This window comes from Mauremys mutica, chromosome 14 (assembly GCF_020497125.1).
Source record: "Mauremys mutica isolate MM-2020 ecotype Southern chromosome 14, ASM2049712v1, whole genome shotgun sequence".
NCBI lineage: Eukaryota > Metazoa > Chordata > Testudines > Geoemydidae > Mauremys > Mauremys mutica.
In genome coordinates, this window is record NC_059085.1 from 12,951,697 (window position 1) to 12,978,076 (window position 26,380).

The 26,380-nt window shown below is 41.5% G+C and overlaps 1 protein-coding gene across 6 annotated transcripts in view; it reads left to right on the forward strand.

The window, feature by feature from the left end:
- Positions 1–1,202: 1,202 nt before the first annotated feature.
- The window catches only part of PHAF1 (phagosome assembly factor 1), a 50,522-nt gene continuing 25,344 nt past the window's right edge, over positions 1,203–26,380 (forward strand). Inside the window, exons 1-6 of one of the 6 annotated variants that reach the window (XM_044987126.1) lie at positions 1,203–1,241; positions 2,806–2,937; positions 9,080–9,162; positions 13,959–14,042; positions 20,578–20,621; positions 23,454–23,533. In XM_044987126.1, the coding sequence (XP_044843061.1) occupies positions 2,874–2,937; positions 9,080–9,162; positions 13,959–14,042; positions 20,578–20,621; positions 23,454–23,533 (355 nt within the window). In that variant the 5' untranslated portion in view covers positions 1,203–1,241; positions 2,806–2,873. Of the gene's footprint in view, positions 1,242–1,522; positions 2,938–9,079; positions 9,163–13,958; positions 14,043–20,577; positions 20,622–23,453; positions 23,534–26,380 lie in introns of those variants that run through there. The other 5 variants (XM_044987131.1, XM_044987125.1, XM_044987127.1 and 2 more) reach the window with 5 other exon arrangements.

Genomic DNA, 26,380 nt, shown 5'->3' on the forward strand with positions numbered 1-26,380 from the left:
CTTTCCCTGCCTATGCTAGGATTTTACAATTTGTTGGCTCTCTCATCATAAAAAATACCCTTTTCCTAAACCCAGTCATAGTTGCATAGGGTTTAACTAAATGCATAACCTTAAGCCAATCTAGCGTTCATCCACCTTAGGGAAAAAAGGTGTGTTCTTACCTCATATTAGCTAACACAAGATAACTAACACAACTTGGACTGGAGCTTGGGCTCTGAACTCCCCCAAGCTTCGGAGAACAAGTTACAACATCTACTCACCACTATCTTTAGCACACTAACCTTAGGCTGGGAGGCTCATTCCTGGACGCACTGTAGCGATCCCCTAAGGAACAGTAACATTAGAACAGGCCTGGCTAAAGATGATCCCATAAGCAACTCTAATTATTAAATCTTCTGCTTCCCTGAAGCTGGATCATTGCTTGCTGGGGCTCACTGCCTCCACCCCCCTCTTCTGTTAAAATAAAGGGCAGCCTCAGCAAGCTGCTCTGTTTGGAAGAACAACTGGGGTGCCAAAATCACAAGTCTCCTGCTATTTTTTTGTTTTTTCTTAAAGTCCCAGCTGCTGCACAGCAGAAAGCGCAGGAGACTCTCAGCATTTTAAAATGATGTATGTTTCTAGCCCTTCTGGATGGCGAAGAAAGCTTGAAAATGTGACCCGAGTGCACCCCAAAGTCCCAGAAACCAGAAGGCAAACAGATAAATTGCCTGATTTTTAAACCAATCTTAGGATTTTGGGGGGCAGAACCCTGATTTTTGAACACTGTGGAGCTGACAATGCTAACATGAGATGCTGTCCCCAATCCCCTACCATAGACATCCTTGGTCCAACCATCCCCCTAGAGGGGACATGGTTTCCCCCTCCCACCCGCTGGGCTTGGAGGGGGTCAGGCCCCCTTTCTCTGTTATCCCCACAACACCTTGTTTCCCCTTGTCCCTGCCTCTTTTGCCCCACCTGCCTCCCCTGATCCCAGCCTTGCCGTCCCCTTCCCCTGGTTTTGGGGCCCCGCCCCTAGGCTAGGTGAGTTGGCCAAGGCTGCAGGGCGCGTCTGTGGCACAGTCGGGACTCGAACCCAGCACTCCCCAGCTCCAGGAGAGGGGGTCTAACCCCGGCCTCGCGCCTCTCGCACGCGCGCGCACGCCCGCGGCCCCGCCCGCGTCATCCCCAGCCCCGGCCCCGCCCACCGGGGCGGTCTCGCCTGACGGCCGTTGCAAAGGACTTTTTCAGCAGCCGCAAGTGAGGTGAGTCGCGGGGGGAGGAGGTGTTAATGCCCCGGCGGCGGCGCCCGTCACCCCCGCGCACACAGCTGGGGGGGGCCCGGCCCCCCTTTTCCCGGAGCGGGATGAGCGCGGCGGCCGGGAGCTGCTCCTCGCTGCGGGCGGGGGGCGCAGGCCCTGCGGGAGTGAGGGGCCCCTGAGCCGCTGCCCCGGGGGAGGGGGGCGCTTGGCCCCGGTGTGAGGCGAGAGGGGGTGGGGGAGGCTGGCGTGGAGTGGGGGGGGTCTCGGGGGGGGTGACTGGGGGTCTGGCCGACGTTTCTGTGACGGTAGCGCCAAAGGCCATAAGCCGGCTGGGCAGGCGCCAGACATGTAGTAAAGACAGTCCCAGCCCCAAAGCGCTGACCGTGTGGAAAGGTGGGGGGGTCACGGCCCTGTTTTCGGGGGGCCCCATGAAGAACTGCGGGAAGACCGTTCTCCAATGGCAAGGGCCCATCAGGGGAGTGGAGGGTGCCAGGAAGGACTCTGGGGATGGGGCACACAGAAGGATCAGCAGGGTAGCCTTAAAACTGGGGTCTCGCATCTGTGGGAGCCCCGTGGTTCGGCTACGATTCAGGGACCCAACTTGGATTTCTTCTCATCCTTGCAGCAAAACCAGAAGGAATGAGACAGCCCAGCTTTTCCCATCTGTTTTCCAGCAGCTTTTATCTGTGAATTTCTTATGAACGTCATTGTAGTATCTGTTATTTAATAGCTATATAGTGTCATAGGTATGTGAGGCACTCTAGTGAAATAAAAATACTACCCATACAGTTCTACCACCCTTAGATTGAAAGCTTTTGGGATGTCCACACTACAGCGCCACTGTGCCTCTGAATAGCTGCAGCGTCGATGCTTCCTGCGTCTACACTGAAATGTAGCTCCCACTGATATAACTCGCCCAGTACCCTGACTTAATAACTCCACTTCCTTGGGAGGCGTAATGATTAAGTCGATGTAGTTAGGTTGATACAGCATCTTTGTAGACACTGTGTTGCTTACATCAAGTGTTGCTGCCTTTCAGAAACCATCCCAAAATGCCCAACACTGGCAGTTAAATTGGTGCAAGTGCTCTGGGTGAAGACATGTGCCACTGATGAGCATAGTGTGGATGTATAAAACGGATTCAATTACTGCAGTGGCTCTATGTTGATGTAACCTAGGTCAACTTAATTTTTTAGTGTAGACTTGCTCTGAGAGGCAATAACTAGATAGACAGAATAGGTCCATCAACCTAGCTGTGTCTACATGGGAGGTTAGGTTGACCTAACTGTGTTGCTGGGGGCACAATTTTTCATAGCCCTGAGTGATGTAGCTAAGTCAACCTAAGTTATAGGTGTAGACCAGGCCTTAGCTAGACTTGCATGGGGTCAGGTGACAACAAACAAGGGAGGGAATGGAATAAAATCCCAAAGAGGAGACAAAGCCCGACATGAGCAGTGATTTCTCCATCAGAGTTTGGAGGAGGGAGGGGAATAATTGCATGTTGTTTTGGGTGGTTCCCTGAGAGTCAGATGAGGATTGTAAATTAGGTGATTTTGTCATGCTCCAGCACAGGTCCAGCTGCAGTAACGTTGTGATCTGCTGTGTGACTACAGGGCCGATACTCTGGCAGAGCCAATGCTAGATCTGGAAGTGGTTCCCGAGCGATCTCTTGGGAATGAACAATGGGAATTCACCTTGGGTAAGTCCTGTGCTTGGCACTTGCCTCGTCATCACATTTTTCCATGCTGTGTTAATAAGAAGTAACGACGGCCAGAGGTTTCCGTAATGCTTCTAGCATTATTCTGAATTACTGAAAATGAAATTCCTCAAGACTTTTTTTTTTGGGGTCTCTTTTGTTTTTGGCAGTTATTTTAAAAAGGCAAAGTAATGCTAACTTTTATATAATACTGAGAATATTAATGTACATATGTAAGAATACTTCATGGTTGTTTTTAAGGATGCTCTTAGACTGACTCATGTTTTATTTATCATCTGCATGTCCTTCTATTCATACTTCCTCCAAAGCCTCTTGTTGCTGTTTTGGACCAGTCATTTTGAGTAACACCCAGAGGAGATGACCTAGATGTACTGATCATAGTCTGGGTAATATCAATCAAGTGACATCAGCCTGCTCAAAAACTTACTAATACTTTGAGACTTTATAGAGTCGTTTTTGTACAAGGATCGCTAAACACTTTACAAATACTATTTAAATGTCACAACATCCTCATTGCGGTAACTGAATTGTCGCATTTCCATTTTACCAATGAGGAAACAGAGTTTAAATAACTTGCCCAAGGTCACGTAATAAACCTTTCTCCTTCCAGTGGTTCTGTACAGTCTTCCGTAGACCACATTTCTTTGGTAGATTCCTCTTCCCTTCCCCCCCCGCAGTGTATCAGAGAGAACCCTTACAACCAATCCAAAGTTAGTTGATGGTGTTCAGAACTAATTCGAGGCACTTAAGTGTAGCAGTAGATTTTTATATGTTGTGGGTCCTCCTACAAATGATTGACTCTTCAAACCTATATTTTAGTAATAAGCGATCAGCATTTAAACATTACTATAGTTTTTCCTAATTGTAAGCAGTTATGAGGTTATTCTACAATTGTGTCTGTGTGTTAGGAGTTTCTGCACCATACTGCTTTGCCTATAATATCCCAACGTTGCTATTGATGGTTCTGAACCACTGGGGTAACAATGGTGGGAGTACTGGTATAGAGAGAGCTGCAGATAGGAGCCAGCATTTTCGGCACCATTTTTAATCTAAGCAATGCAGAAGCTGTTGTTTCAGACATGAACTGATAAGCGGAAAAGGTTTTGGTTTCGGGTCTATATTAGGCAATTGTCTTTTTGGTAAGCAGCTCTTAAATGAGTATGTTATGATTATGGTAGCAGCAGTGCAGTTAAGCCTGTTCAAAGCCACACTTGCCTCTCAATACACTGTCTTTCTGAATTGTTCTTGAAAGCTGATATTTTCCATGCTTGTTCTCAGTTCAAAGAGTGAAGTTCTTTTTTATAAAGTTTCATAAAATTCTGCTTGACCATTTGAAGTCACTAGTATATGGGGTGAGGGGAAGAAAAGATGTAGACTATATATATATTTTGCTCTTCTAAGTCAAAAGCTAATTCATTTTGGCTCTGATCCTGCAAAGACTTATGCATATGTTTAATTTTATGAGTTGTGAATAGACCTGCATTGCATAAAATGTGTGTAATTCTTTGCAGGATGTGAGCCTTGAAAAGCTCAAAGATTTGGTGTATACTTAGCTTTCAGTTTGCAAGGCTTGAATTCCTAAATCTGAAAACTAGCAGCTTGTGCAATATTTCACTGTTTACTATTTTTATTGTACAACTAATTTGATTAACGCAATATTGGTTTATCCAAATAATCACTGAAATAAATGGAGGAGTATTTATGCATTTACACACACAGTTCAGGATGGTTACAGTGGTTTCCAACCTTTTTACGCCCAAGATCACTTCTTGAATTTAAGGGCAACCCAGGATCTACCCCATCCCTTCCCCGAGGCCCTGTCCTGCTCACTTTCCCCAACCCTCACTCACTTTCACCAGGCTGGGATAGGGGTTGGAGTTCGGGATGGGGTGTGGGCTCTGGGCTGGGGCTGAGGGGTTCCCAGTGTGAGAGGGGGCTCTGGGCTGAGCCTGGGGCAGGCAGTTGGGGTGTAGAAGAGGGTGCAAGCTCTGGGAGGGAGTTTGGGTGCAGGAGGGCACTCCGGGCTGGGGCAGGTGCTTGGGGTGCAGGAGTGGGTGAGTATGGGATGCTAGCTCTGGGAGGGGGCTCAGGGTCGGTGTGCAGTCTGTCACTGGGCAGCACGTACCTTGGGTGACTCCTGGTCAGTGACGCAGCGAGACTAAGGCAGGCTCCCTGGCTACACCAGCCCCATGCCACTCCCGGAAGGGGCCAATGCCCCCCAGCGGCCCTTGGGGATGTTTGAGGGGCACGTGGCTCTGCATGCTGCCCCTGCCTGCAAGCACCACCCCCATAGCTCTCATTGGCCAGAGCTCCCCATTCCCGTCCAATGGGAGCTGTGGGGGTGGTGCTTGCAGGCAGTAGAAGCGTGTGGAGAGAGACCCCTGCCACCCTGTCCCTGGGTCTGCGCTCACCGCTTCCAGGAGTGGCGTGGGGCCAGGGCAGGCAAGGAGACTGCCTTAGCGGCTGCCCTGCTGTGCCACTGGAGATCGCAACCGACTGGGAGATCCTCTAGGGTTGATCGCGGTCAACTGGTTGGTGACCACTGATGTATTGTATACCTGATAATACAGAAATAAACTTGTGCATTTATTTCAGTGTGCAATGATTTGACTCTTATCACAAAGTAAATACATGGCTGTCATCTTCAGATTAGTTATGTGCTACGTATTCTGACTAAGACGCCCCTTGTTGGAGTTCAGACATCAGTGCTCTTGCTATACTAATAACATGTTGGTATAGCTAGCTCCTTGCTGGTTCAGCCCTGCATAAGTTAACTGATCTTTTTGTGTTTGTATTATCTGAAGTTCAATAAAAGCTACTTCAAAATAGTTATCAGACTGCACAGGTTTATTGTGGTGTGTGGGCACTCATTGTTTTTCTTTCCTTTATAAAAACAAACAAGCAGAAGAAAATAAAATGCCTTTCAACCTCCCTCACCAAAAAATGCAAACAAACCTGCTAATGCCACCTTAAAGTTGAGATGACATAGACACGCACACGCAAGAGGAAATTCATCGGTACAGTGCCTAATGTAAACATAGCTCTGCCATATGAGTGTGTAATACATAATTAGTGTGGCCAGGTAGATTAGAGTAGGGGACTGACTGGCAGTCAAGACACTTAAGCTCTGTCTACTTTAGGGATATCGTGTCAAATTTCCTACTGTTGCTAAAAATTGTTTCAGTTCCACCAGTTGTAGCAATGTTGGGACCCCTGCTGTAAATGGATTGCTGACTGCTCCTGATATTTTGAGCACCACGTTGTCTATACCTGTTCTGGACAAAATTAGATTACGGGGTTCTTGAAATGCTGATGACTTGGGCTCTGAACATTAAACCACTAGTGGAGATGATTAGTGTGAGACCTCAACACAATTTTCCTGGTGTACACAAGACCTTGGATTCTGTTCCTGGGTGTACTGCATATAATAAATATCATATTGTGATCAGCTTTCTATTTGATATACTTAAAATAATTCACTTACATTTCTCTTGCTTCTTTCCCTTCTTAGTTTCACTCATATATTTTTCTATCAGTCATGGTGCATCTTTTCCTGCACTCACCTCAGTGTCTGTTTTCTCTTGTTGTCATCTTTGCTTTCCCTCCCCGCGCCTCACCTCCCCACACACACAGAGATGGGGCCAGATGCTTAATAGCCAGAGGGGGCCCACTATCCATGGGCAATGTGTTGTGAGAAGTCAGCCTTGCTGTCCCAGCTGCTGGAATAGGAAAGGCTGCTGGGATATTGGGGTGCTGACACTGGACTGTCTACTGGCTTGTAGGTGTTTCGGGGGTGGAGGTATTTGGTTAATCTGGCCCTCCCTTGGCTTTCTTGTCTGCTGCAAGAGAGGGGAAGGTACTCTGTCTATTCCCCACCTTTGTTTAGGTCCTCCTACAAACTATTCCTGGTGTACATACCACTACTGCTGCTTGTAGCTTTGCCATGATCCAGTGGATGTTGATACAGTATTAACATTGAAATGTACAAAACAATATATCGCTTCCTCACCCCACTCTTACTCACCTCCTTTGCTCCTGTTTGCTCTTAATGAGGATTTAGAAGTTCTTCCCACTCTACCCCCCATATAACTTACTAATTTTTTGTGCATTAAGTGTTGGAAGAGCTTATTTGTTCCCTGCAAGGACTGATTATGCGGCTTCTTTAGCACACCCAGCCTCTGATGATCATAGGAGAGAGCATGAGGTTTGGAGTTCAATCTGAGTATCCCACACAGCAGCTGAGAGCATTGCCACTGTGGGTCAGCTTGTCTGTTCTTATTTAAAATAATTTAAAAGTGAGATAGAGAAAGAAATACTATCTCCTGGGAGTACAGTCTGCCATTTATGAAGAAATTTGTTCTTCTCACTGATGTGTACTCCAGGGAACAACTTTGCAGCAAAATTTATATCCAGTATTTATGTTTGATCAGTCATCTTCAAATTTACCTATTCTGGAAAATCTTGCACCCATAATTCTCCATCAGTGAAAGCAGCAGTGGGGAGAGGACTGAGACAAAGGGTTTGACAACACAGTGGTAAAAATGTCTGCATCACATCTCTGCTACAGCTTCCACTATTGCTATGGTGGAACTGTCCTGGCAACAAATTACAGTAGAACCTCAGAGTTACGAACTCCAGAGTTACAAACTGACCAGTCAGCTGCACACCTCATTTGGAACTGCAAGTACGCAATCAGGAGCAGCAGAGACAAAAAAAAGGGGGAGGAGGGAATGCATTAAAGTACTGTGTTAAATATAAACTACTAAAAAAAATAAAGGGAAAGCTTTTAAAAAAAAAAAAAGGTTTGACTATGTAAGGAAACCGTTTCTGTGCTTGTTTCGTTTAAATTAAGATGATTAAAAACACCATTTTTCTTCTGCATAGTGGAGTTTCAAAGCTCTATTAAATTACTGTTCAGTTGTAAACTTTTGAAAGAACAGCCATAATGTTTTGTTCAGAGTTGCAAACATTTCGGAGTTATGAACAACCTCCATTCCCGAGGTATTCATAATTCTGAGGTTCTACTGTAGATATAGTTTTTCTAATATAGATATATCTAATGTAGATATAGTTTTTCTAATATAGACAAGGTCTCATCTCTTGTTTTAGGGGTTGATGTTACATAGCTGATTCTATACCAAGAATAGTGCCTTACTTAAATTTAAGGTGTAATTTATATCCGTCAATTAAAAATTTTACATTTAGAGTATAAGATATAATCTGACCAAAATAACATATACCATGGTATGTTTTCTGGAATGGGGACACTTTGCTTTATTTAAAATTAAAAAATTAGAAATAAGAAAATAATTTAGAAAGAGGCAAGAAGCTAAAATAATTAGCAAATCAGAACTATAAAAGCTAAATTGACATGTAGCAATCAACTACATTTCTGTATGAGTTTATAAGCTTTTTTTAGCTGCCGAATTGTGATGTTGGAACCAGAAATATATGTACAACTTCTTTACACATGATCACATGTCATTAAAAGATACAACAAAAGTTTTGATCACTTTGCTGAAGAGGAGCTGACACTACACTATTCTCTATGTAGTATTGGCTATGTAACATCAAACGTGAAAACAAGAGATTATCTACTTTAAAGTCTATAATGAGCTTTGTTAGAAACTGAATTGCAGCAGGATCTTGCCGTTAAACCACATACTTACCTTAGCTTGCATACCTTACTTGATTCTGCAAAAAGAGTTTATTTTAGAAATAATGGTGTGTAATGGGCTTTTGATCAGGCCCTTAGACACATTATTGGAGAATTAAATCCACCAATAAAGGTGATTCAAATAGAAAACTGCTGTATACATGTAAGAAAAACGTGGACTCTTTCTGCATAAACTTTGGCTTGTTATTTTGCCTTTGTTGGAGATAATCAGTCTGTATTTTTTGAGTAGAAGAACTTTATTGTTTGGTGGATAAGCACAGACCTTTTTGTTCCAGAAACACTGCTGAGGTCACAAGTGAAGTAGGCTTTTGTTATTGTTTGCAAATCCTTATGTTGCAACTTACTACTTTTAGGTGATGAGCCAATTTTACCTCACCTTTAACCTATTGGCCAAATTTATTATCTGTGTGGACAAATTCGAGAAATATGACTTGTGTTTATTTACAGGAATGCCATTGGCTCAAGCAGTAGCAATTCTTCAGAAACACTGTCGTATTATCAAAAACGTCCAGGTTCTGTACAGTGAGCAGGTGAGTAGAGAATGACCAGGCCAGGTTGTTAAAGTAATAATTTTGTGATAACTAAGCAATAAGATATGAAGGTGTGTCAATGTTGTGTAATGCTACATGCTGTGTATAGTTCAGCCACATGTTGTGGCCGTTGTCTAATATCACTCATCTTGAAGTGTGTGACTTTTAAAAGTGGCTAGTTAAATATTATTGTGTGTGTTTTTTGAATAACTCTGAGGAGGATAATCAAAATATTTTATCAGCTGCTAGGATTAGTTGTTATGGCATGATATTGCTATAGCTTGGAATTTTCAGGCACCAATAATTCATTCTTTGGTGAATGCTACTTTTTTATGTTGACATGTTTTAGTAGGATGGGGAGCTCTGGAAAATAGTGTGGTGAGAAAGGGGAGTTTATTGCTAAGGTTGCCAAACTGAGTAGTGCTGACTCTCTTGATGTAAAAGGATTTAAACAAGTAACGGCTGTTTTGAAACTGAGTTTAGTTTTTATAGTATAGGAAAGGACTTCTGCAGCTCTGCTCTTTAAATAGCTGGGCAGTGATCTTCCAATCTTTTCGCATTGTTTCTGTCAAGTGTTGTAATATTTTGTAATGGTGAAATGCTTCTCACTTTCTCAAGTCCTGTCTGATGCAGTGATGATGAGCCCATTGGAAATGCTACTCCTGCTCTTCTGTGCATCAGCAGTTCTGCTTGCAAAAGCAGATGCAGTAATTGAAAACACCTAGATGTCTTAATCATGCTTTTGCATGATTTAAACATTATCCAGTGTTACATTAGTTCCTGTGCTTTTGATGTCCCTCCTGCATTGCAGGCTGTAGTGTACTGGAGGCAAAATCTATTAACTAGGTGTAATAAAATACATTTTTGAACTTCTCTAGTTTTTGGGGGAGTAAGAGGAAGGGAGGTGGGGATACCGAATACTGTGAAAATATACATGAGTTGCCTGTTCTCAGCTACAATAAGCTTGTATTGTGTCCTGTTATTTTTAGGAAGCGGTAGATTAGAAGATTTTTTCACATTGTCCTTAACTAAATCTATTACAATTTGAATTTGTATCAACAATCTAAAGACTGAGCAAGAGATCCTCTGACATAGGAGTACAAAAATAATCAAGGGAGAATCCTGACTCTTTGGTTTACTGCCAGATACATATCTCATTAATTAAATGAGTTTTATCCTTTTTTTCTTTCCAGGTAATATAGATTTATGGCTTTCATAATGGCTACATATTTACTTTGCAAATTAGAAATGTAGCCCATTACAAATAATACACTAGACCATCTGTCTGACAATGGTTAGTAACAGCATTAGTTTGTGTCCCACATTTTCTCAACCCCTGTCAGTACAGTGCACTGCAGAATATCTTCTGGATTTATTTAGAAGAATAATGTAATCCTTGTTTCATTCTATGATGTGGTGTAATAGAAGGGTTAATATCCCAGCGCTAGAAAGCATAGCATACTATTCGTTGAGCTTTGTGCTTTTAGAAAGATCATGCTGAGACTGACCAGAGATCTTTCCTCAAAGACCTTCGTTCATCTTCACTCCTCAAATGATCATAAATATAGAAATGTCTTTATGGGATCATGTTTCCTGAGGAAAAATGTTTGATAGGTACAGTACCAAAAATAAAAGTATTTTGAGCATTGGGAGTGGTTCTAAACACGTGTTTAGATTATAACCATTCCATGCTAAGCATTTATATTAATTAAGCCCCAGCCCTGCATGTGGGCCCAACCTTGTTCTGGGGCAGATCCTCATTGATTTCAGTGGGGCTTCATGTGTGCAGGGATCTGCTGGTGTGGTCACTTGGTTTCAGGGCCTTAACGAAGTGTCTCTTATGTTGTCTGGTCAAAAAGAGTTATGTTCAGATACCCGAATTTAAACATTGAGAATAACTCCTCTTCCCCATGATGTTTTTTAAAACATGTTTAAACAATAGAACATAACAGCTTAAAATATTTGAGCATCTAGACTACTATCCTGAAACTCCAAGAGTGTGTGTTAATTCTTTACAAATGTATCTAAAAAGACTTCTCAAATTCAGCCAGCTCTGTTCATATTAAGGGTCTGATCTTAACAAACATGGGAAGCCTGAAATGCAGCAGGAAAGCTTTATGAACTTGTCTCTAACTGTAAATTGAGGGAAAAGCTTAATTCTGGGGTTTTATTGCTGGTGAATTTTGATCTATGGATATTTAATACCTTTATTTCTAAACTGTCAATGGGAGCTGGGCACCTAACTCCCATTTGTGCCTTTATAAATCTCCCCCTCCATCTTATACCGTCAGAATATAGTAATACCTTCCATTTCCCATAGACTTACGTGGAGTGGTATTGTATAGAAATCCCCTCCTTTTGGGAAGGGTTAATCCCAACCACCTCCTGGGATTTTTTGTCATATTTGAAGTTTCACTTTGAATACTAAAAATCCCATTAATTTAACTTGTCCCCCCCCAATTTTTCTTTCTTTCTGGCCATAAAATCTGTCATAAGGGAAGATGACCTGCAGACTGTGGTAATTACCAAGCCTTCTCTCAGATCTTTGTTTTCCCTCGTTAATAATGTTTTCAACTTTCACACTAAGCCTGAATTAAATTTATAAACATCCTGCCTAGAACCTTAGAACTCAATTTGCTTAATCTCCTGGATAATGAGCTACTAAAATCAGTGGAATGCAGAGCCCATCACGTACATTCGGAAAAGTTATGTAGTATGTCTTCGGCATAACACAATGGATGTTCTTAACTATGTGTGTAAGCGCTCTGAATTAATTTTCTAAGACATCAGAAAAGCTCTAATACTAGCACTGATAGTCTTTTCTCTTGATATGACATGCTTAAGTACCTCCTAATTCTAGACAACATTGCATATTTGCATGTTTACTTTCTCCCAGCTACCTTATTGCTTGGGTAGAACTTAACTGGTTTTCTGTAAGGATGGATGAGATACTTAGTATAGAGTGGTTATAATCTAAACACGAATGTGTTTAGCACCATTCCCAATGCTCAGAATATCTTTATCTTTGGTACTGTACCTATCAAACATTTTTCCTCAGGAAATATGATACTATAAAGACATTTCTATATTTATGATTATTTGAGGAGTGAAGAGCAAGAATGCTTGCTGTTGGAGTTTCTGATGGCATTCCTGAGTCTCTCTCTCTCCCCCTCCCGTGATAAAGTATTTTCCATTTCCCCTTCTCATAGTTAAAGGGGCATTGTCAGTTGATTAAAGGCCCCAAAATGTACTCTCCATAAAGGAAAACAAATCCTATGCGGCATTTCTGGAGAGAGTACTTTTGTATATTGTTATAGTAGCAGCTAAAACAAATCATAGGGAAAACATACAGTACATACAATATTTCAAACCACCTTTGGTCTAACTACAAAACAATCATGGAATAAACCGCATTTATTTTGCACCTTTGACTTCCTTTTATTTAAAAAGTGGATTAGACAGGAGCCTGGATTAAATAGGCAAAGGGATTTAAAATCACATTGTTCTGAGGTCCAGGATTCGGTCTATTCAATTGTGGACCTATGGCAGTTTTCAGATTAGTTTACAAGATATCAATCAGGGATAGCAATGAAAGTATGCCACTGAAAAACTTCAGGGATAAAGCATCTATCCTTGGTTGTTCATGAGAAACCTGGCTTTAAAACTATGAAATTCTGATGTATAGTACACCTTATTTATATTTTACAAAAACAGTTCTAATTTCTCTCACCTGGAGGCCTGTACAGTTGATTTACTTTAATTATTGAATCTGACTAAAAATCATAAATACGCTGTGACTATAGCTCTCCCTTCTGCTGCCATGACTGTCTGTTCATGTTAGGTCAACTTCTCCCATTTGAGTTCCTCCAGAGAGGTAGGATTCACAGCAAGACTTACGGTGCTGGGCATTATCTTAGGTTGTGAATTCTAGTGTTGTTGGCTGCCTTTGCCTACCTACCAACCTTCTCCCCCTGCAGGGAAAAGTTGGAAAGGTGGCTTTCATTGTGTGTGTGTGTGTGTGTGTGTGTGTGTGTGCGTGCGCGCGCATGCATGTGCGGGAATGGGGGGTATGTGGTCAGACTGGCTGTGCTACAGGCAATTTATTGAGTATGCCTGGACTATGTTGGCAGTAGATAACTGCTATCACAGTATACCACTGAAAATTGAGACAGCCTTAGAGTCTGATCCAAAACTCATTGAACCCAGTCAAATATCTGTTCACGTCACTGGGCTTTTATTTAGGCTCCTAGTTATTATGACTCACAGTAACTAAGGAAATGTAAATTTGCAGCAGTAGTGTCTGAAATATTCCATTTAGAGCCTTACCCAGACTGGTTATGATATTCTTTGATATTTGACGTGCATACCACTTTCTTAAGTATAATATGTAAAATCATTGCTGAGGAGAGGCTCTTCAGTCTTCATAAGATGGGCCCACCAGTGCTGAGTGCAACAAACTCTCCTACATGACGTGTTCCAATTTTTCACTCTAAGCCCAAAATGTCAGTTTCAATTGCCCTTTTTCCATCTGTAAAAGCAGCAAGAAAGCTATATTCCTACTTGGTTGTGAGTTCATGCAAGGTGTGAACTTATCAACAACACTTCTGTTTCGTTAAATAGGAAAACTGAAGGGGGTTGGCTACATGTACTTTGGTTTAGGCGTATACATAGAACAAAACAATTGGTTGCCATGCCAATTGAATTGACCATTTGGGGAAAATATTTTTCTTTGCTTTTTATATATGTGGCAACAATCAGCTTTCCATCTAAATGATTCTACTGTTTTTGTTTTACAGTCTCCTCTTAGCCATGACCTCATCCTTAACCTGACTCAGGACGGAATCAAACTGCTGTTTGATGCTTTCAATCAGAGACTTAAGGTACCAAAAAAGTAACTAAAATAGATTCTAACTTAGTCTTACAATTACTTAAGTTAACACATCCTTTTATTTTTTTTACATAGTGTTTATATGCCAACTTTAACACACTCTTGCAGTACAAGACTATCGCTGTGTTTCAATGGTCAAACTGTTTGTAAATACAGAATATCTTAATATTTTGAAATATATTGGGCATTTTCAAGAGTGATCCAAATGTGACCTCTCTTCCCTACTTTGTTCCAAATTGGGTCATATGCTAAAAATGGCTGAGATCAGATCCTGCATTTTTGCAGTCGGGGTGGATTTGTGGTGGTGGTGGGTTTTTTCCATTTGCCCGTTTATTCTTTGCTTCCATTTTATCCATATAAACACTTTTTTTTATCCCCTAATTCTTGCTTTCAGCTGAACTAAATTCATGGTATACTCATGTAGCCACTAGTGCACCTGAAGTCATGTGGCATCTCAGAAGACCAAATTCAAATAAACAGATACTCCTCCATGGAGTTTAGCTTACACTGAATTGGCATTTGTACCAAAGACTGAGATCATCATTCTGACAGTGCTCCCAGCAGTATCTGTTAAGTGATGCTGTGCTCAAAGAGGTGCATCTCCCACGAATGCTTTGCAGTTTCATCACATTTACTAGAAGACAGGCTGGTTACATCTACCGTACTCATAGAATTTAGGAGAAACAGAGAAAATGCTGCTATTGAGGTGACATGGTTCAGCCAAGCAAATGGACAAGTACAGGTGTGCGACTGTAGAGATGTGATTAGGTTATTACAAAATAAAAAGGCTTTCTCAATTAAAACACCGTAGCTGTGTATTTGTTGTGGGGTACTGAGCCTTTCACTGAGTCACCAGTTCAAGTTCTAGTCCAAATTCTGACCAACAATAAGTGTTGGCCGTTCAGTAGTCTTTCTGAAACAACTTTGTGACACCCTACCACATCCTGTTTCTAGTGGACAGGGTGTGGACAGAAAACCCCTACCCATTTGGCACAAATTGACATGCTACTTGGCATCACCTGTACAAAAGAGAAGTACTGTGTGAACACGATTAATGATCTACAGTGTCAACTCTGACAGTGGTTCCTCCAGGAGAGGGTGCCTCACATCCCCCTTCCAGCCACGATTAAGGGTGATGTATGGCGGGGGTTCTCAACCTTTTTCTTTCTAAGGACCCCCCAACATGCTATAAAAACTCCATGGCCCACCTGTGCCGCAATAACTGTTTTTCTCCATATAAAAGCCAGGGCGGCGATAGGGAGTAGCAAGCTTGGGGCACCACGCCACAGGGGCCCCCATGAAGCTACATTGCTCAGGCTTCAGCTTCAACCCCGGGTGGCGGGGCTCAGGGACCTGGACTTCAGCCCCATGCCCTGGGCCCCAGCAAGTCTAATGCTGGCCCTGCTTGGAGGCCCCCCTGAAACCTGCCCGGGGCCCCCGGACCCCTGGTTGAGAACTGCTGCTCTATGGAACCTTGTTTTTTCTACCCATGGCTGTACCTGCTCTGTCTGTAGAGAACTGTGCTCTCCCAGCTTTCAATTTAGACTTCCCATGAGCACAAAAATCTCTGTAAAGCCACTACAGAGGGCTATGGGGAGGAAGTTAATCAACTGAAATACAAGATATTCTAATGGACTAAATAGTTGTGAATTGCACTTAATTTGGATTGTTATTTTTAACTGAATTTAAGATTTCTTTATAGTTCAGTACCATTATGCATTCATATATTTTATAATTGTTAGATGTATACCTCAAATGTTAAAAATAAGTTAATATGTGCATTTTTCAGACTAATTTTCCATTAAAAGTCAACGGAAATGAAATGAGATGTGGTCAGATATTTTTCCTCCTTCAGAATGGGCCGGATTATAGTTTATAATTGAATTGTGGAGGCTTCTGTTTATGAAATCCTTCCTGTATTAATGGGACCTTGCTGTCTTTAAAACAGAAGTCTCATTGATATTCAAACAGCGGAAGTGACGTTAGGGTTATTAACAGGATGTTTTAAAGCTGGTTTTCAGAAGGAGCTGCATTTTCCCAGTGTGGGCTGTTGCTTGACCGTAGAAACTCTTTTCAGTAGCATAATTTCTTTAAAGAAACTGAGCTTGATAAGACTGAAATAATCACTTCAATTATACATCGCATTTCCTGCCATTTATCTGAGCCTCTGAATCTCATTTTTAATGAATAAAGCAGCTCCTTCTCTCCCGCCACCCCCAAATCTCTCACTTCAGTTTTTGAGAGGGTGGGCTCAATGTCATTTGGATACCAATAGCACATATTCAGGAGTTTCCCTTCTATTCTTCCTCACTCTTATGTGTTTAAATTCTCCTCCTACAGCCCGTTTGTTTAAAATTAGCAGGGTTAAACAAACTGATCTGGTTTAGTGGTCCAGCAAAAATGCATTTTGGTCTCTAATCTTAGATGGTCAACAGTTCTGTTGTAAATTGTGCAAACTGTACAATTGTAAAAGGATATAAGTATTTTGTGAAATTTAACTGATATTTATAAAGTTACTTGGGACATATTCTGTGTGCGCACACATTTATTTCAGATCACTTCTTAGTGGAGTGATCAGACTTGTTTTAAGAAGAATTTGTTTTAGGTGGGGATTATTAAAGCCTGCTGTAAAGATGGCATAATTCATTTTAGTTTCTCCATGGTTTAGAACCCAAAGTTCAGCAGTGAAACTGACAAAAATCATGTCTCTTCACTCTGCTGTTACTTGAATAGTATGTAGCTATTAGAGCTGGTCATGCGGAAGATGACAATAAATAAAGGCTTCTAGAAGGTAGAATGGCAGAGTTAGGAGGCTGAGGGAATAGTGGCAATATCCATGACATGCTTTTTGTACCTGTGTGGGTAGGAAGAGACCTCTCTGTACCTTCCAGCAGCCAAAGGGATGCAGGGATCTTTAAGTCTATTGCATGTATTACCCAGAGGCTGCAATGAAGCATGGTGCCCTGGACCAACTTTTAGGGATAGCACTCTAATATGAGTCCAAGTACCGTCCTCCTCTCACCACCCCCCACTCCCATTCAGCTAGGAAAGGAGCTAGACTTCCACTATGCTGTCGTTTCCTGTTGCCTTGCAAATTCTACAAGCCCTGTAAAGTATTAAATATTCAACCTGTAAATGCTCTAAAATTCTTTTAATGTTAGATTATAGTAAATTGTTTAAACTACTGATCTTTCTCAAATTCAAGCCAAACGCTTCTTGATTATGCAGAGATTGATCAATAATTGGGTTTGAATGCTGCTGATTACACATTTGCTTTTATGGGCAGTGGAATAAATACCATGGTTGTTTTGTCAATAGTAGCTAAGCTAGTTTTTAAAAAGTCCTGCCTTAGCCTTATGGCTTATTGCAGTATTTCTTCAGTGGGTGTGTCTGCAATGACTATGAGTTTATGTAAATGCACTGGGTATTGCTGGACTGCATAATTATCTATAAATGTTCCAAAATAGAGCTTGTTTCTTTCTCTTACCTGCAGTTAATAATTGTGTGCTAGACATGAATAGATTTTGAGTTTGAAGAATGGGATGATGATTTGATCAGGCTTGGAAGAATTGGATTTTTACTGGTAAATGTGAATTTCACAGTACACATACAAACCAGTTAAAAATATTTCCATCAGTGATAACTGAAATTTACAGAGGCATAGTAGAAATATTGCTTGAGATCTTATTGGAGTTTGATTTTTAAAAATATTTACTTAGTATATTTTGACATGTGATGTTGACAACTTGTGTTTTAATGGTTATAAAACTTTAACTTGTTGATTCTCAGTGTCTGTCATGCAATAATTGTTTGACTTCTCCCATAATGGGAAAACTTAAATCAATAAAAAAGAGAAAAAGCTTAAAAGCCATAATTTTGCCCAACTTTGAAAATTTAAATTTATAAAAGTAAAAAGTGATTAAAATAAACATCAGTGTCATCCATTGCGATAATAAAAAAAAAATTGAATTATGTCAAGCCTACTTATGATGAATTGGCACTTTTTTGACTGCTGTCAATGACTCTTGCTGACCTGGAGCTCATTTACTGAACACACAGTTCCTTTAGCTGACTGTGCTCTTTCTGTGTTCTTTGATTCATCCTTTATTATATTCCTGGATTGTGAATTGTTTTAGCCAGGCAGCAGCTTTTGATTCCAGCACTCATAAAAAGCTTATGAGTTTTTTCCATTCTTGGGTTAGGCTAGATATTTTTTGCCTCACTTCCAGAGATGTCCATGTGCAAAATAAGAGCATGTGGAGGACTTAAGAAAATGGAATTTGGAAAAAAAAATAATAAAAAATAGGACCAGTACTGACTCACAATGACGCCATTTAAATGATCTTCATTCTTACTGGGGCATCTGTTAGATCGTAGCAGGCAATCTAGAAGAGTTGAACCAAATTTTAATAATACAAAGTGTCCAGGATTTTAAGAAGCAGAACTAGGACAACTATATTTATATATAAACTTGCTTTAATGGACAGGAGAGAAATACTTGTTCATTGGGTTTTTTGTTTGTTTTTTGAAGTTGAGTTTACCAAATAAAAATGTGTTTCCTATTCAGCTTCTTAGTTGAATAAAGTGTATGGGCTTTTTCCTATATACTTGTCATTTTGCTTGGGGAAACTTTCATTTTCTTATGAGTCAACAGTATACCATTAAACATGAAGTACTTATTGTACAGGATGATGTGTGTAGTTTTAAATGTACATTATAATATTTTATACAGGGATATTCGCCAAACAAATTACTAAAACAAGACTTCCTTCTTGGTTGGTGGCATTCATATGAATTTAAAACCATGTGTGTTCAGTTAATATGCAGCATAGTAGAGTTTTTAAAAGTCTCTCCAAAATTCTCAGTACTACTTATGATGGGAGATTCCCCTTTATCCTCCATGACCCTGTGTCCACAGCAGCATTTCCTCCAGCCACAGAGGGAGGGCTTCTGTTAAAGCTTCATGAAGGATTATCCAAGGCAGCACAAGGCTCCCTGTTTTTCCCACAGCAGTTAGACACCATCCTCTCTCTTTCTCTCTGCAGCTACTGGCACAGGAAGAAAGGTATCTAAATTTAGGAGAAAGCCTGCGGGAATGGAGGGGGCCCAAATTTAATCCTTTTTTATTCCCTGATAATCTGCTTTAGGCCCAATCTAGCATCAGGAGCCATTAGTGCAGATTCCTATTCCCCAAGGAGACTCATCAAGATCAACAGGAATCCATCTAGGTGCAAGAGTCTGCAAAAATGTATGCAGGATCAGGCCCTCTTAGTGGAGGTTCTGAGGAGATCTTCTCTAAATTAAACAAAAACAATAGATGTACATAAAACAAAAATATTAAGAGTTATTATGCCTCTGGTCTGCTGTTATCCTTTTTTATGAATGGCTATTTTAAGTGTCTGTTACAGCACCTAAAGCCTTTGGCTAGGCGTCTTGTGTGTTTACATTGAAAATTAAAACTTTTATGGCTGCCACAAATCACTTTGCTGAGTGAAAAAATGAGAGAAGTTTGAATATAGTGAAAGCTGTACAAGGAACCACCATTTTTAGGTAGTCTGAGGAGTCCAACCTAAAGAATCTTCAAATGTATTGATGGCACATCTGTTGCACTTCCATTAGGAGACCACCTGCATTTGGTAACCATTTACTGTCACTTCCTTCAGAGATTGCTTAAAAGAAGTTGCTCTGTAGATACTACTTTAGCCCCCAATCTGCCAAAACGATCCATTCATACAGATCCCCACTGAAGTCAGCAGGTTCCATGCAGGCGCAAGGATCCACTTTTGCAGAGTCAGTTACAGGATTGGGGGTTTTTTGGTGCTAAACTCTGAAAATTGATGCTCACTAATCTATCTTGATTTGTTTGCTGTGTTGTTATAACTATCTTGGTCCCAGAATATTAGAGACATGAGATGGGTGAGGTAATACCTTTTATTGGACCAACTTGAGGACCTGAAGAAGAGCTCTGTGTAGCTCGAAAGCTTCTCTCTTTCACCAACAGAAGTTGGCCCCCCCAAAAAATATTACCTCACCCATCTTGTGTCTCTAATCCAGTGGTGGGCAACTTACGACCCGCGGGCCACACGCGGCCTGTCAGGACAATCCACCGGCGGACTGTGAGACAGTTTGTTTACATTGCCCATCCACAGGCACGGCCGCCTGCAGTTCACTGTTCCTGGCCAATGGGAGCTGCGGGAAGCGTTGGCCTGCACGTCCCTGCAGCCCGCGCCGCTTCTTGCAGCTCCCATTGGCCGGAAACGGCTCACCGCGGCCACTGGGAGCTGCGGGTGGCCGTGCCTGTGGACGGTCAATGTAAACAAACTGTCTCGTGGTCCGCCAGCAGATTACCCTGACAAGCAGCAGGTTGCCCACCACTGCTCTAATCTGTCTTGATTCAGTTAAAACCAAACAGATTTCCACTAGAGAAGGTGAACTTGCAATAATAATTTGGGTCAGTAGTCTGCCCTAAATATCCTATTTCAAACTCTGTGAAACTGCAGTAATTTTTTCTATTTTCTGTCTTTCAGGTGATTGAAGTTTATGACTTGACTAAAGTGAAGTTAAAATATTGGTAAGTGATTTAAGATTATCTTGTACCACTGGGTCACACATGATATATTAGTTGCCATCTCTTTTTCACTCCAGTCATAATTATTACTGGACTGCACTGAATTTTTGTCTCATTAATTTCTCTTCAGGAAAACAGTTGTATATTTTTTCATCAGAAGTTAATTAATTAAATTATTCAGAAGTAAAAATTATAGGTGATATTCTCATAATATATCAAATTAAAGAACACGTTCTCAACAGAAATGAGTTCTGGGTACATTTTGAACAGGAGTCCAAGTATTTAAGGTTGGTAGGCATGATGCATGTTGGATCAGTATTTTTGTGGTGCCAATAGGATTGGTTTGGGTCAGTTATACTGTATTTTGTTGCTTATGCTTATTATAATTATTCTGTTTAGCTGGGGAAGAGCTTTCAATTATTTATATGCTATTCTAACAGTGCAGATAACATTCCTAAGCATATTCCCTGTGTACATTACCAATCCCCTGTTTCTTCTAAGGTTTTTAGACTTCTGTTCTCAACTTATCATATTATTAAACACGTATATGTAGCACGAAAGGTGGGCATGGACCTTTACAAATAAAGTTTCAGACTCTCCCTCAAGGACCCTTAAAATCTAGGGGCAGATATGACATCAGGCAAGGGAGAGAAAAGAAGGCTTACACAGTACAGTTGAGGTTTCATGTTCCACACAGACATGCATTATGAGAGTTATTTGGAGATGTATTAGGTGGATGTAGAAGTCTAGGTGGTATATAGTGCTTGTGTTAGTGACTGGCAGCGACTCCCATTTTTCTGGGAATCTGGCTTTTTTTCTTGTTGCCACCAATTTTTCATCTTGTGTGTTCCATTCACTGATTATTTTGCAAGTGTAAATCTGGTGGTAGGGAATGTTAATTAGGTAAAATAAACTGAACAGCATCCCACTGCCACATACAGTATGTGGTATGATTTCTAGTTTTTTTTAGAAAGCCTGTATCCCATAATTATCAAAGGTTAGTTATCATAATAAAAAATGATCCTTGTGAAATATTTTAGTGGACATACTATTGAAATGGTTTATGCAAGCCAAAGGCAGAATTTCTTTGATAAAATCAAAAGTACATCTTTTTCTTATTCTCAAAAGCCCACCTTATGAGTATGGAAATGTCATTGTCTATATTTTTCCTCTGAGTTGTTTCTTGAGCTCCAGGGCTGAACCTGAAACAGAACTTATCGGGACGCTGCGTACACAGAATTATTGTAGAAATACCCGCAGATGTTTGCAATAGTTCAATTTAACTGAAAGATCTTTTTTTGAAAAGAGATCAGTGCTCGCTCTCCCATGTGGCTGTCCCTTAAAACCTCTTTGTTGTAGAAAATGGCTGTAATACCCTTCTTTCCAAATTTCTTGTAGAAATCATGGAATTATAGGGTTAGAAGGGACCGCAAGGGAAATTTAGTCTAACCCCCAAGCAGTGGTATCAAATGATGAAAGCAGGGTCAAATTCTTCTCAACAAAGCAAAACTCAAAATAGCTGCAACTCGTGGATTTGAGAAACTTTCATATTATGTGTATGAAGATAGAGTCTGATTTTATAAATCCTGTATTATCTTTTTATAGACGTCTAAGGGCCAAACCCTGTTTCCTTACTCCTGATACTCATTCAGAGTAACTCCACTGACATCAGTAGAGTTATGAAGGAGTAACAAAGAATAGAATTTGGCTTTAAGAATGATTTCCCTTCTGTTACAAAAAATTCATATAGTTTTTTGGCTGAGCTTGTGAGGCCAAAAACTCAGCTTGATGGCATTTCTCTGTTTAGATGGAACACTAACTTTTGAACATAGCCTCCAATCAATTCCAGTTACAGTGACTCTTTAAGAGAACCCCTCATCTTAGATCTGTCCATCCTCCCAGGTGGTATACAAATGTTGACATCCTGAAAAAGAGAGAAAAAGAGAATGTGAATGGTGGACACTGACATGGGGGAAGGGTACAAAGTAATACTGCCTGGGGGAAAATGGGGACACACACAGCCCCTGGCATGAGGGAGAGGATAGAGGGTTGCAGGGAACCTCCTAAAATAGAAGGAAATGGGAGGGTGGCTCAAGGGAGCCCCTGGTGTGTGCAGTTAGCTTGGCTGACAGAAGCAACAAAGTGAGTGACCCCAAAGTATACTGTATATAATCATTCATAAGCCGAATGTTTTTGGTAAAAAAGTGACGCATCAAAGAGCGGGGTCGGCTTATAAATGGGTCTACACCAAAATTTGATGATTTTAAACTCTATGGAATCATTTAATTGAAATCTAATACATTGTCATTTTGTTTACCTGGAGCATCTGCAGGCATGGAGCCCCTCAGCTCCCTGTGGCCGCGATTCTTGCCACTTCCCACACCTCCCATTGGCTGGGAACGGCAAACCGCGGACACTGGGAGCTGAGGGTCTCCATGCCTGCAGACTCTCCAAGTAAACAAAACGTCCCGGCCTGCCAGTAGCTTACCCTGATGGGCCAGGAGCCAAAGTTTTCCAACCCCTGAAATAGGGTCGGCTTATGAAAGGGTCATACAGATTTTGCTATTTTTACCTAACCATCTTGGGGGGTCAGCTTGTAAACGAACAAGCTAATGAACGAGTATATATGGGATTTAATTCTCCTTACCTTGTTAAAACATGAGGTGTTTTCTCTGGTATTGGATTGCTATGTGAGATAAATGTAACATAATTTTCCCTTGAAAAATGAGTTTTCTGAGCATTCTTTTTTTTGTAGTTAAATGATTTTAACTAATGAACCCCAACTAATAGCCCGCTCCTTAATGATGATTCAGTGGCTTTCATTTTCTTTTTCAGTGGTGTCCATTTTAACTCTCAGGCAATTGCTCCAACCATAGAACAGATTGATCAATCGTTTGGAGCAACACATCCAGGAGGTAGGCTATGGTATTTCTCAGATCATCACAAGTAGACTTCACTTACTGGCTTCATCCAAATTAATTCATCTCTTGGTTAACATTAAGAATGACACACTGTTCTAAAGAATATGCCGTGTTTTCATATGAGATGCTGATAAAGCCTTCTGATCTCAATTGAAATGAATTATGTTGTTTTTCAGAGAGTTGTCACATTCTTATACTTTACAAGATATTCCCATTATATTTAAATTTTAAGGTGGCCTACTTAGTTAACTAAAATAATGTGAAATATATGTGGCCTGATAATAGTATGTTCACGTAGCATTAGTGGGCTCACTTGAACCCACAATAACAAGGAACTTCTAAGGTTTTTTCCTTTATTCTTGTCTAGTTTAGGTGGAGAGAATATTTTCTCGGGCCAGGTCTACACAAACGCTTACTGTGCAGCAAGTTGGGGTGTAAAGCTCTAGCATGCCATGCACTAACTGTCCGTGTCCATCCTGCTGATGCGCACTACAAGCTTCAAGCAACAGTATGTCACTGTTCCCTGGGGAAATTTATCGTGCATCAGCAAGTCCACGCAGGCAGTGTGCTGGAGTGCTGTAGATATATATACCTGAGCTTGCCACTCAGTAAGTGTTTGCATAGTGATGTCCTAAGTCACAGTGGCTGGTTAACTGGACTATGTTTGGATAAATACAGAAAAGTGGATGGGGAGTGAGATGCCCCCCAGGCCCAGGGTAAGAACACCGGACTGCTTCAGTAGTTCCTTGTGGGCACTCTCCAGTCTGGAGATTGGAACAGCAGCCAGACCTTCTCAGCACCTGCACAGGTGTCACTGGATCCATGTAAACAGACCACATTGTCATGTGATGTGGTCAGCAGGATCCGCAGCACTCCCAGCATGAATCTCACTGACTTCAAGGTGTGGCATTCTAATTTATTAACACAAACACATAAGAACATAAGAATGGCCCTACTGGGTCAGACCAAAGGTCCATCTAGCCCAGTATCCTGTCTTCCGACAGTGGCCAGTGCCAGGTGCCCCAGAGGGAATGAACAGAACAGTAATTATCAAGTGATCCATTCTCTGTCACTCATTCCCACACAATCAGTGTACAGAAGAAATGAGAGAAATAAAGTACAGACAAATTTCCCAGACAAATTCCCCAAATGGGCCCAATACCCCCTTCAAAACTTCTATCTCATAAGGTTGCCTGTTTGTATTCTTGATAGTTTGTTCTCCATAGGCACTTGCTCCTTTCTTGATCATTTACCCAACCTTCTACTGTATAGAATCACGGAAGAAAAGGGAAATCCAACAAAACAGAAGTACATTACCCAGTGTTTTTGATAGGTGATGAAAAGAAACAATGATTCCTGCAACTCCCAGGGCAAAGGGTAACTAGAGTTGAATGACCTGTTGGGGGAGAAGCCTTGGACAATCAAAACCGAGTGCAGCCATAACAGTGAAGTAATTCCTCCCGTAACTGGGGCTTGGGGCTTATGTCAGAATAGGCAAAATACCATTTGGGCATCCTTTCTCATGTCTCTTTTGGCCTTATGCTCAATCCAGTTGCCACGCTTCAGGCTGGTTCTCCATCGGCTAGTACCAAGACACACTGTGGTGTGTAAGGATGTATATCCCCATCTCTTGCAGTGTTACCGCTCTGTCGGCAGCTTCTTGGACAACCTATTGCAGGGATTAAGGGGTGTGGAAGGCTCTGCAGGGTCTGTATTGAATTATATTCCTTTAACCATGTAATGGTGCCAGGGATATAATTGGATAGAGACCCTGCAGTAATTGGATACCAAATTGGAGTAAGTGAAGGCTGGAAGTTGTAGCCTTTACGCTGTGAATGTCCATGGTTTTCTGTATATAAATCAAGCTGTAACACTGCGAAGGCCCTGAGACTCTAGAATGGATGTATACAAACAAACGGTACGTCTACACTACGGGATTATTCTGAATTTACATAAACCGGTTTAGCAAAACAGATTGTATAAAATCGAGTGTGCGCGGCCACACTAAACACATTAAATCGGTGGTGTGCGTCCACGGTCCGAGGCTAGCGTCGATTTCTGGAGCATTGCACTGTGGGTAGCTATTCCGTAGCTATCCCATAGTTCCCGCAGCCTCCCCCGCCCCTTGGAATTTCCGGGTTGAGATCCCAGTGCCTGATGGGGCAAAAATCATTGTCGCGGGTGGTTCTGGGTAAATGTCGTCAGTCACTCCTTCCGCTGGGAAAGCAACGGCAGACAAGCATTTTGTGCCTTTTTTCCCTGGATTGCCCTGGCAGATGCCATAGCATGGCAATCATGGAGCCTGTTTTGCCTTTTGTGACTGTCACCGTATGTGTACTAGATGCCGCTCACAGAGGCGATTCAGCAGCGCTACACAGCAGCATGCTTTTGCTTTTGCATGACAGCAGAGATGGTTACCAGCCATATTGCACCATCTACCATACCATAAATTGGTAATAAGATGATCGTGGCTACCAGTCCTTTTGCACTGCACCATTTGCTGCTGTCATAAGTGCCCCTGGCTGAGATCAGCCAGGGGCGCAAAAGCCAAAATTGGGAATGACTCCGAGTCAATCCCTCCTTTTTGGTATCTAAAAATAGAATCAGTCCTGCCTAGAATATGGGCAAGTGTACTAGAGAACCACTGTATATCATAACCAGAGAGCACAGCTGCTCTGTGTCAGATCCTGCAGAAATTATGAGCTGTATGCTATTCACAGGGGGTGCTCCTGCAACAAACCCACCTGTTCATTCTGTTCTTCCCCCAGCCTTCCTGGGCTACCATAGCATTGTCCCCCCACTTGTGTGATGACACAGTGACTTGTTAGTGAGAAATGAGTG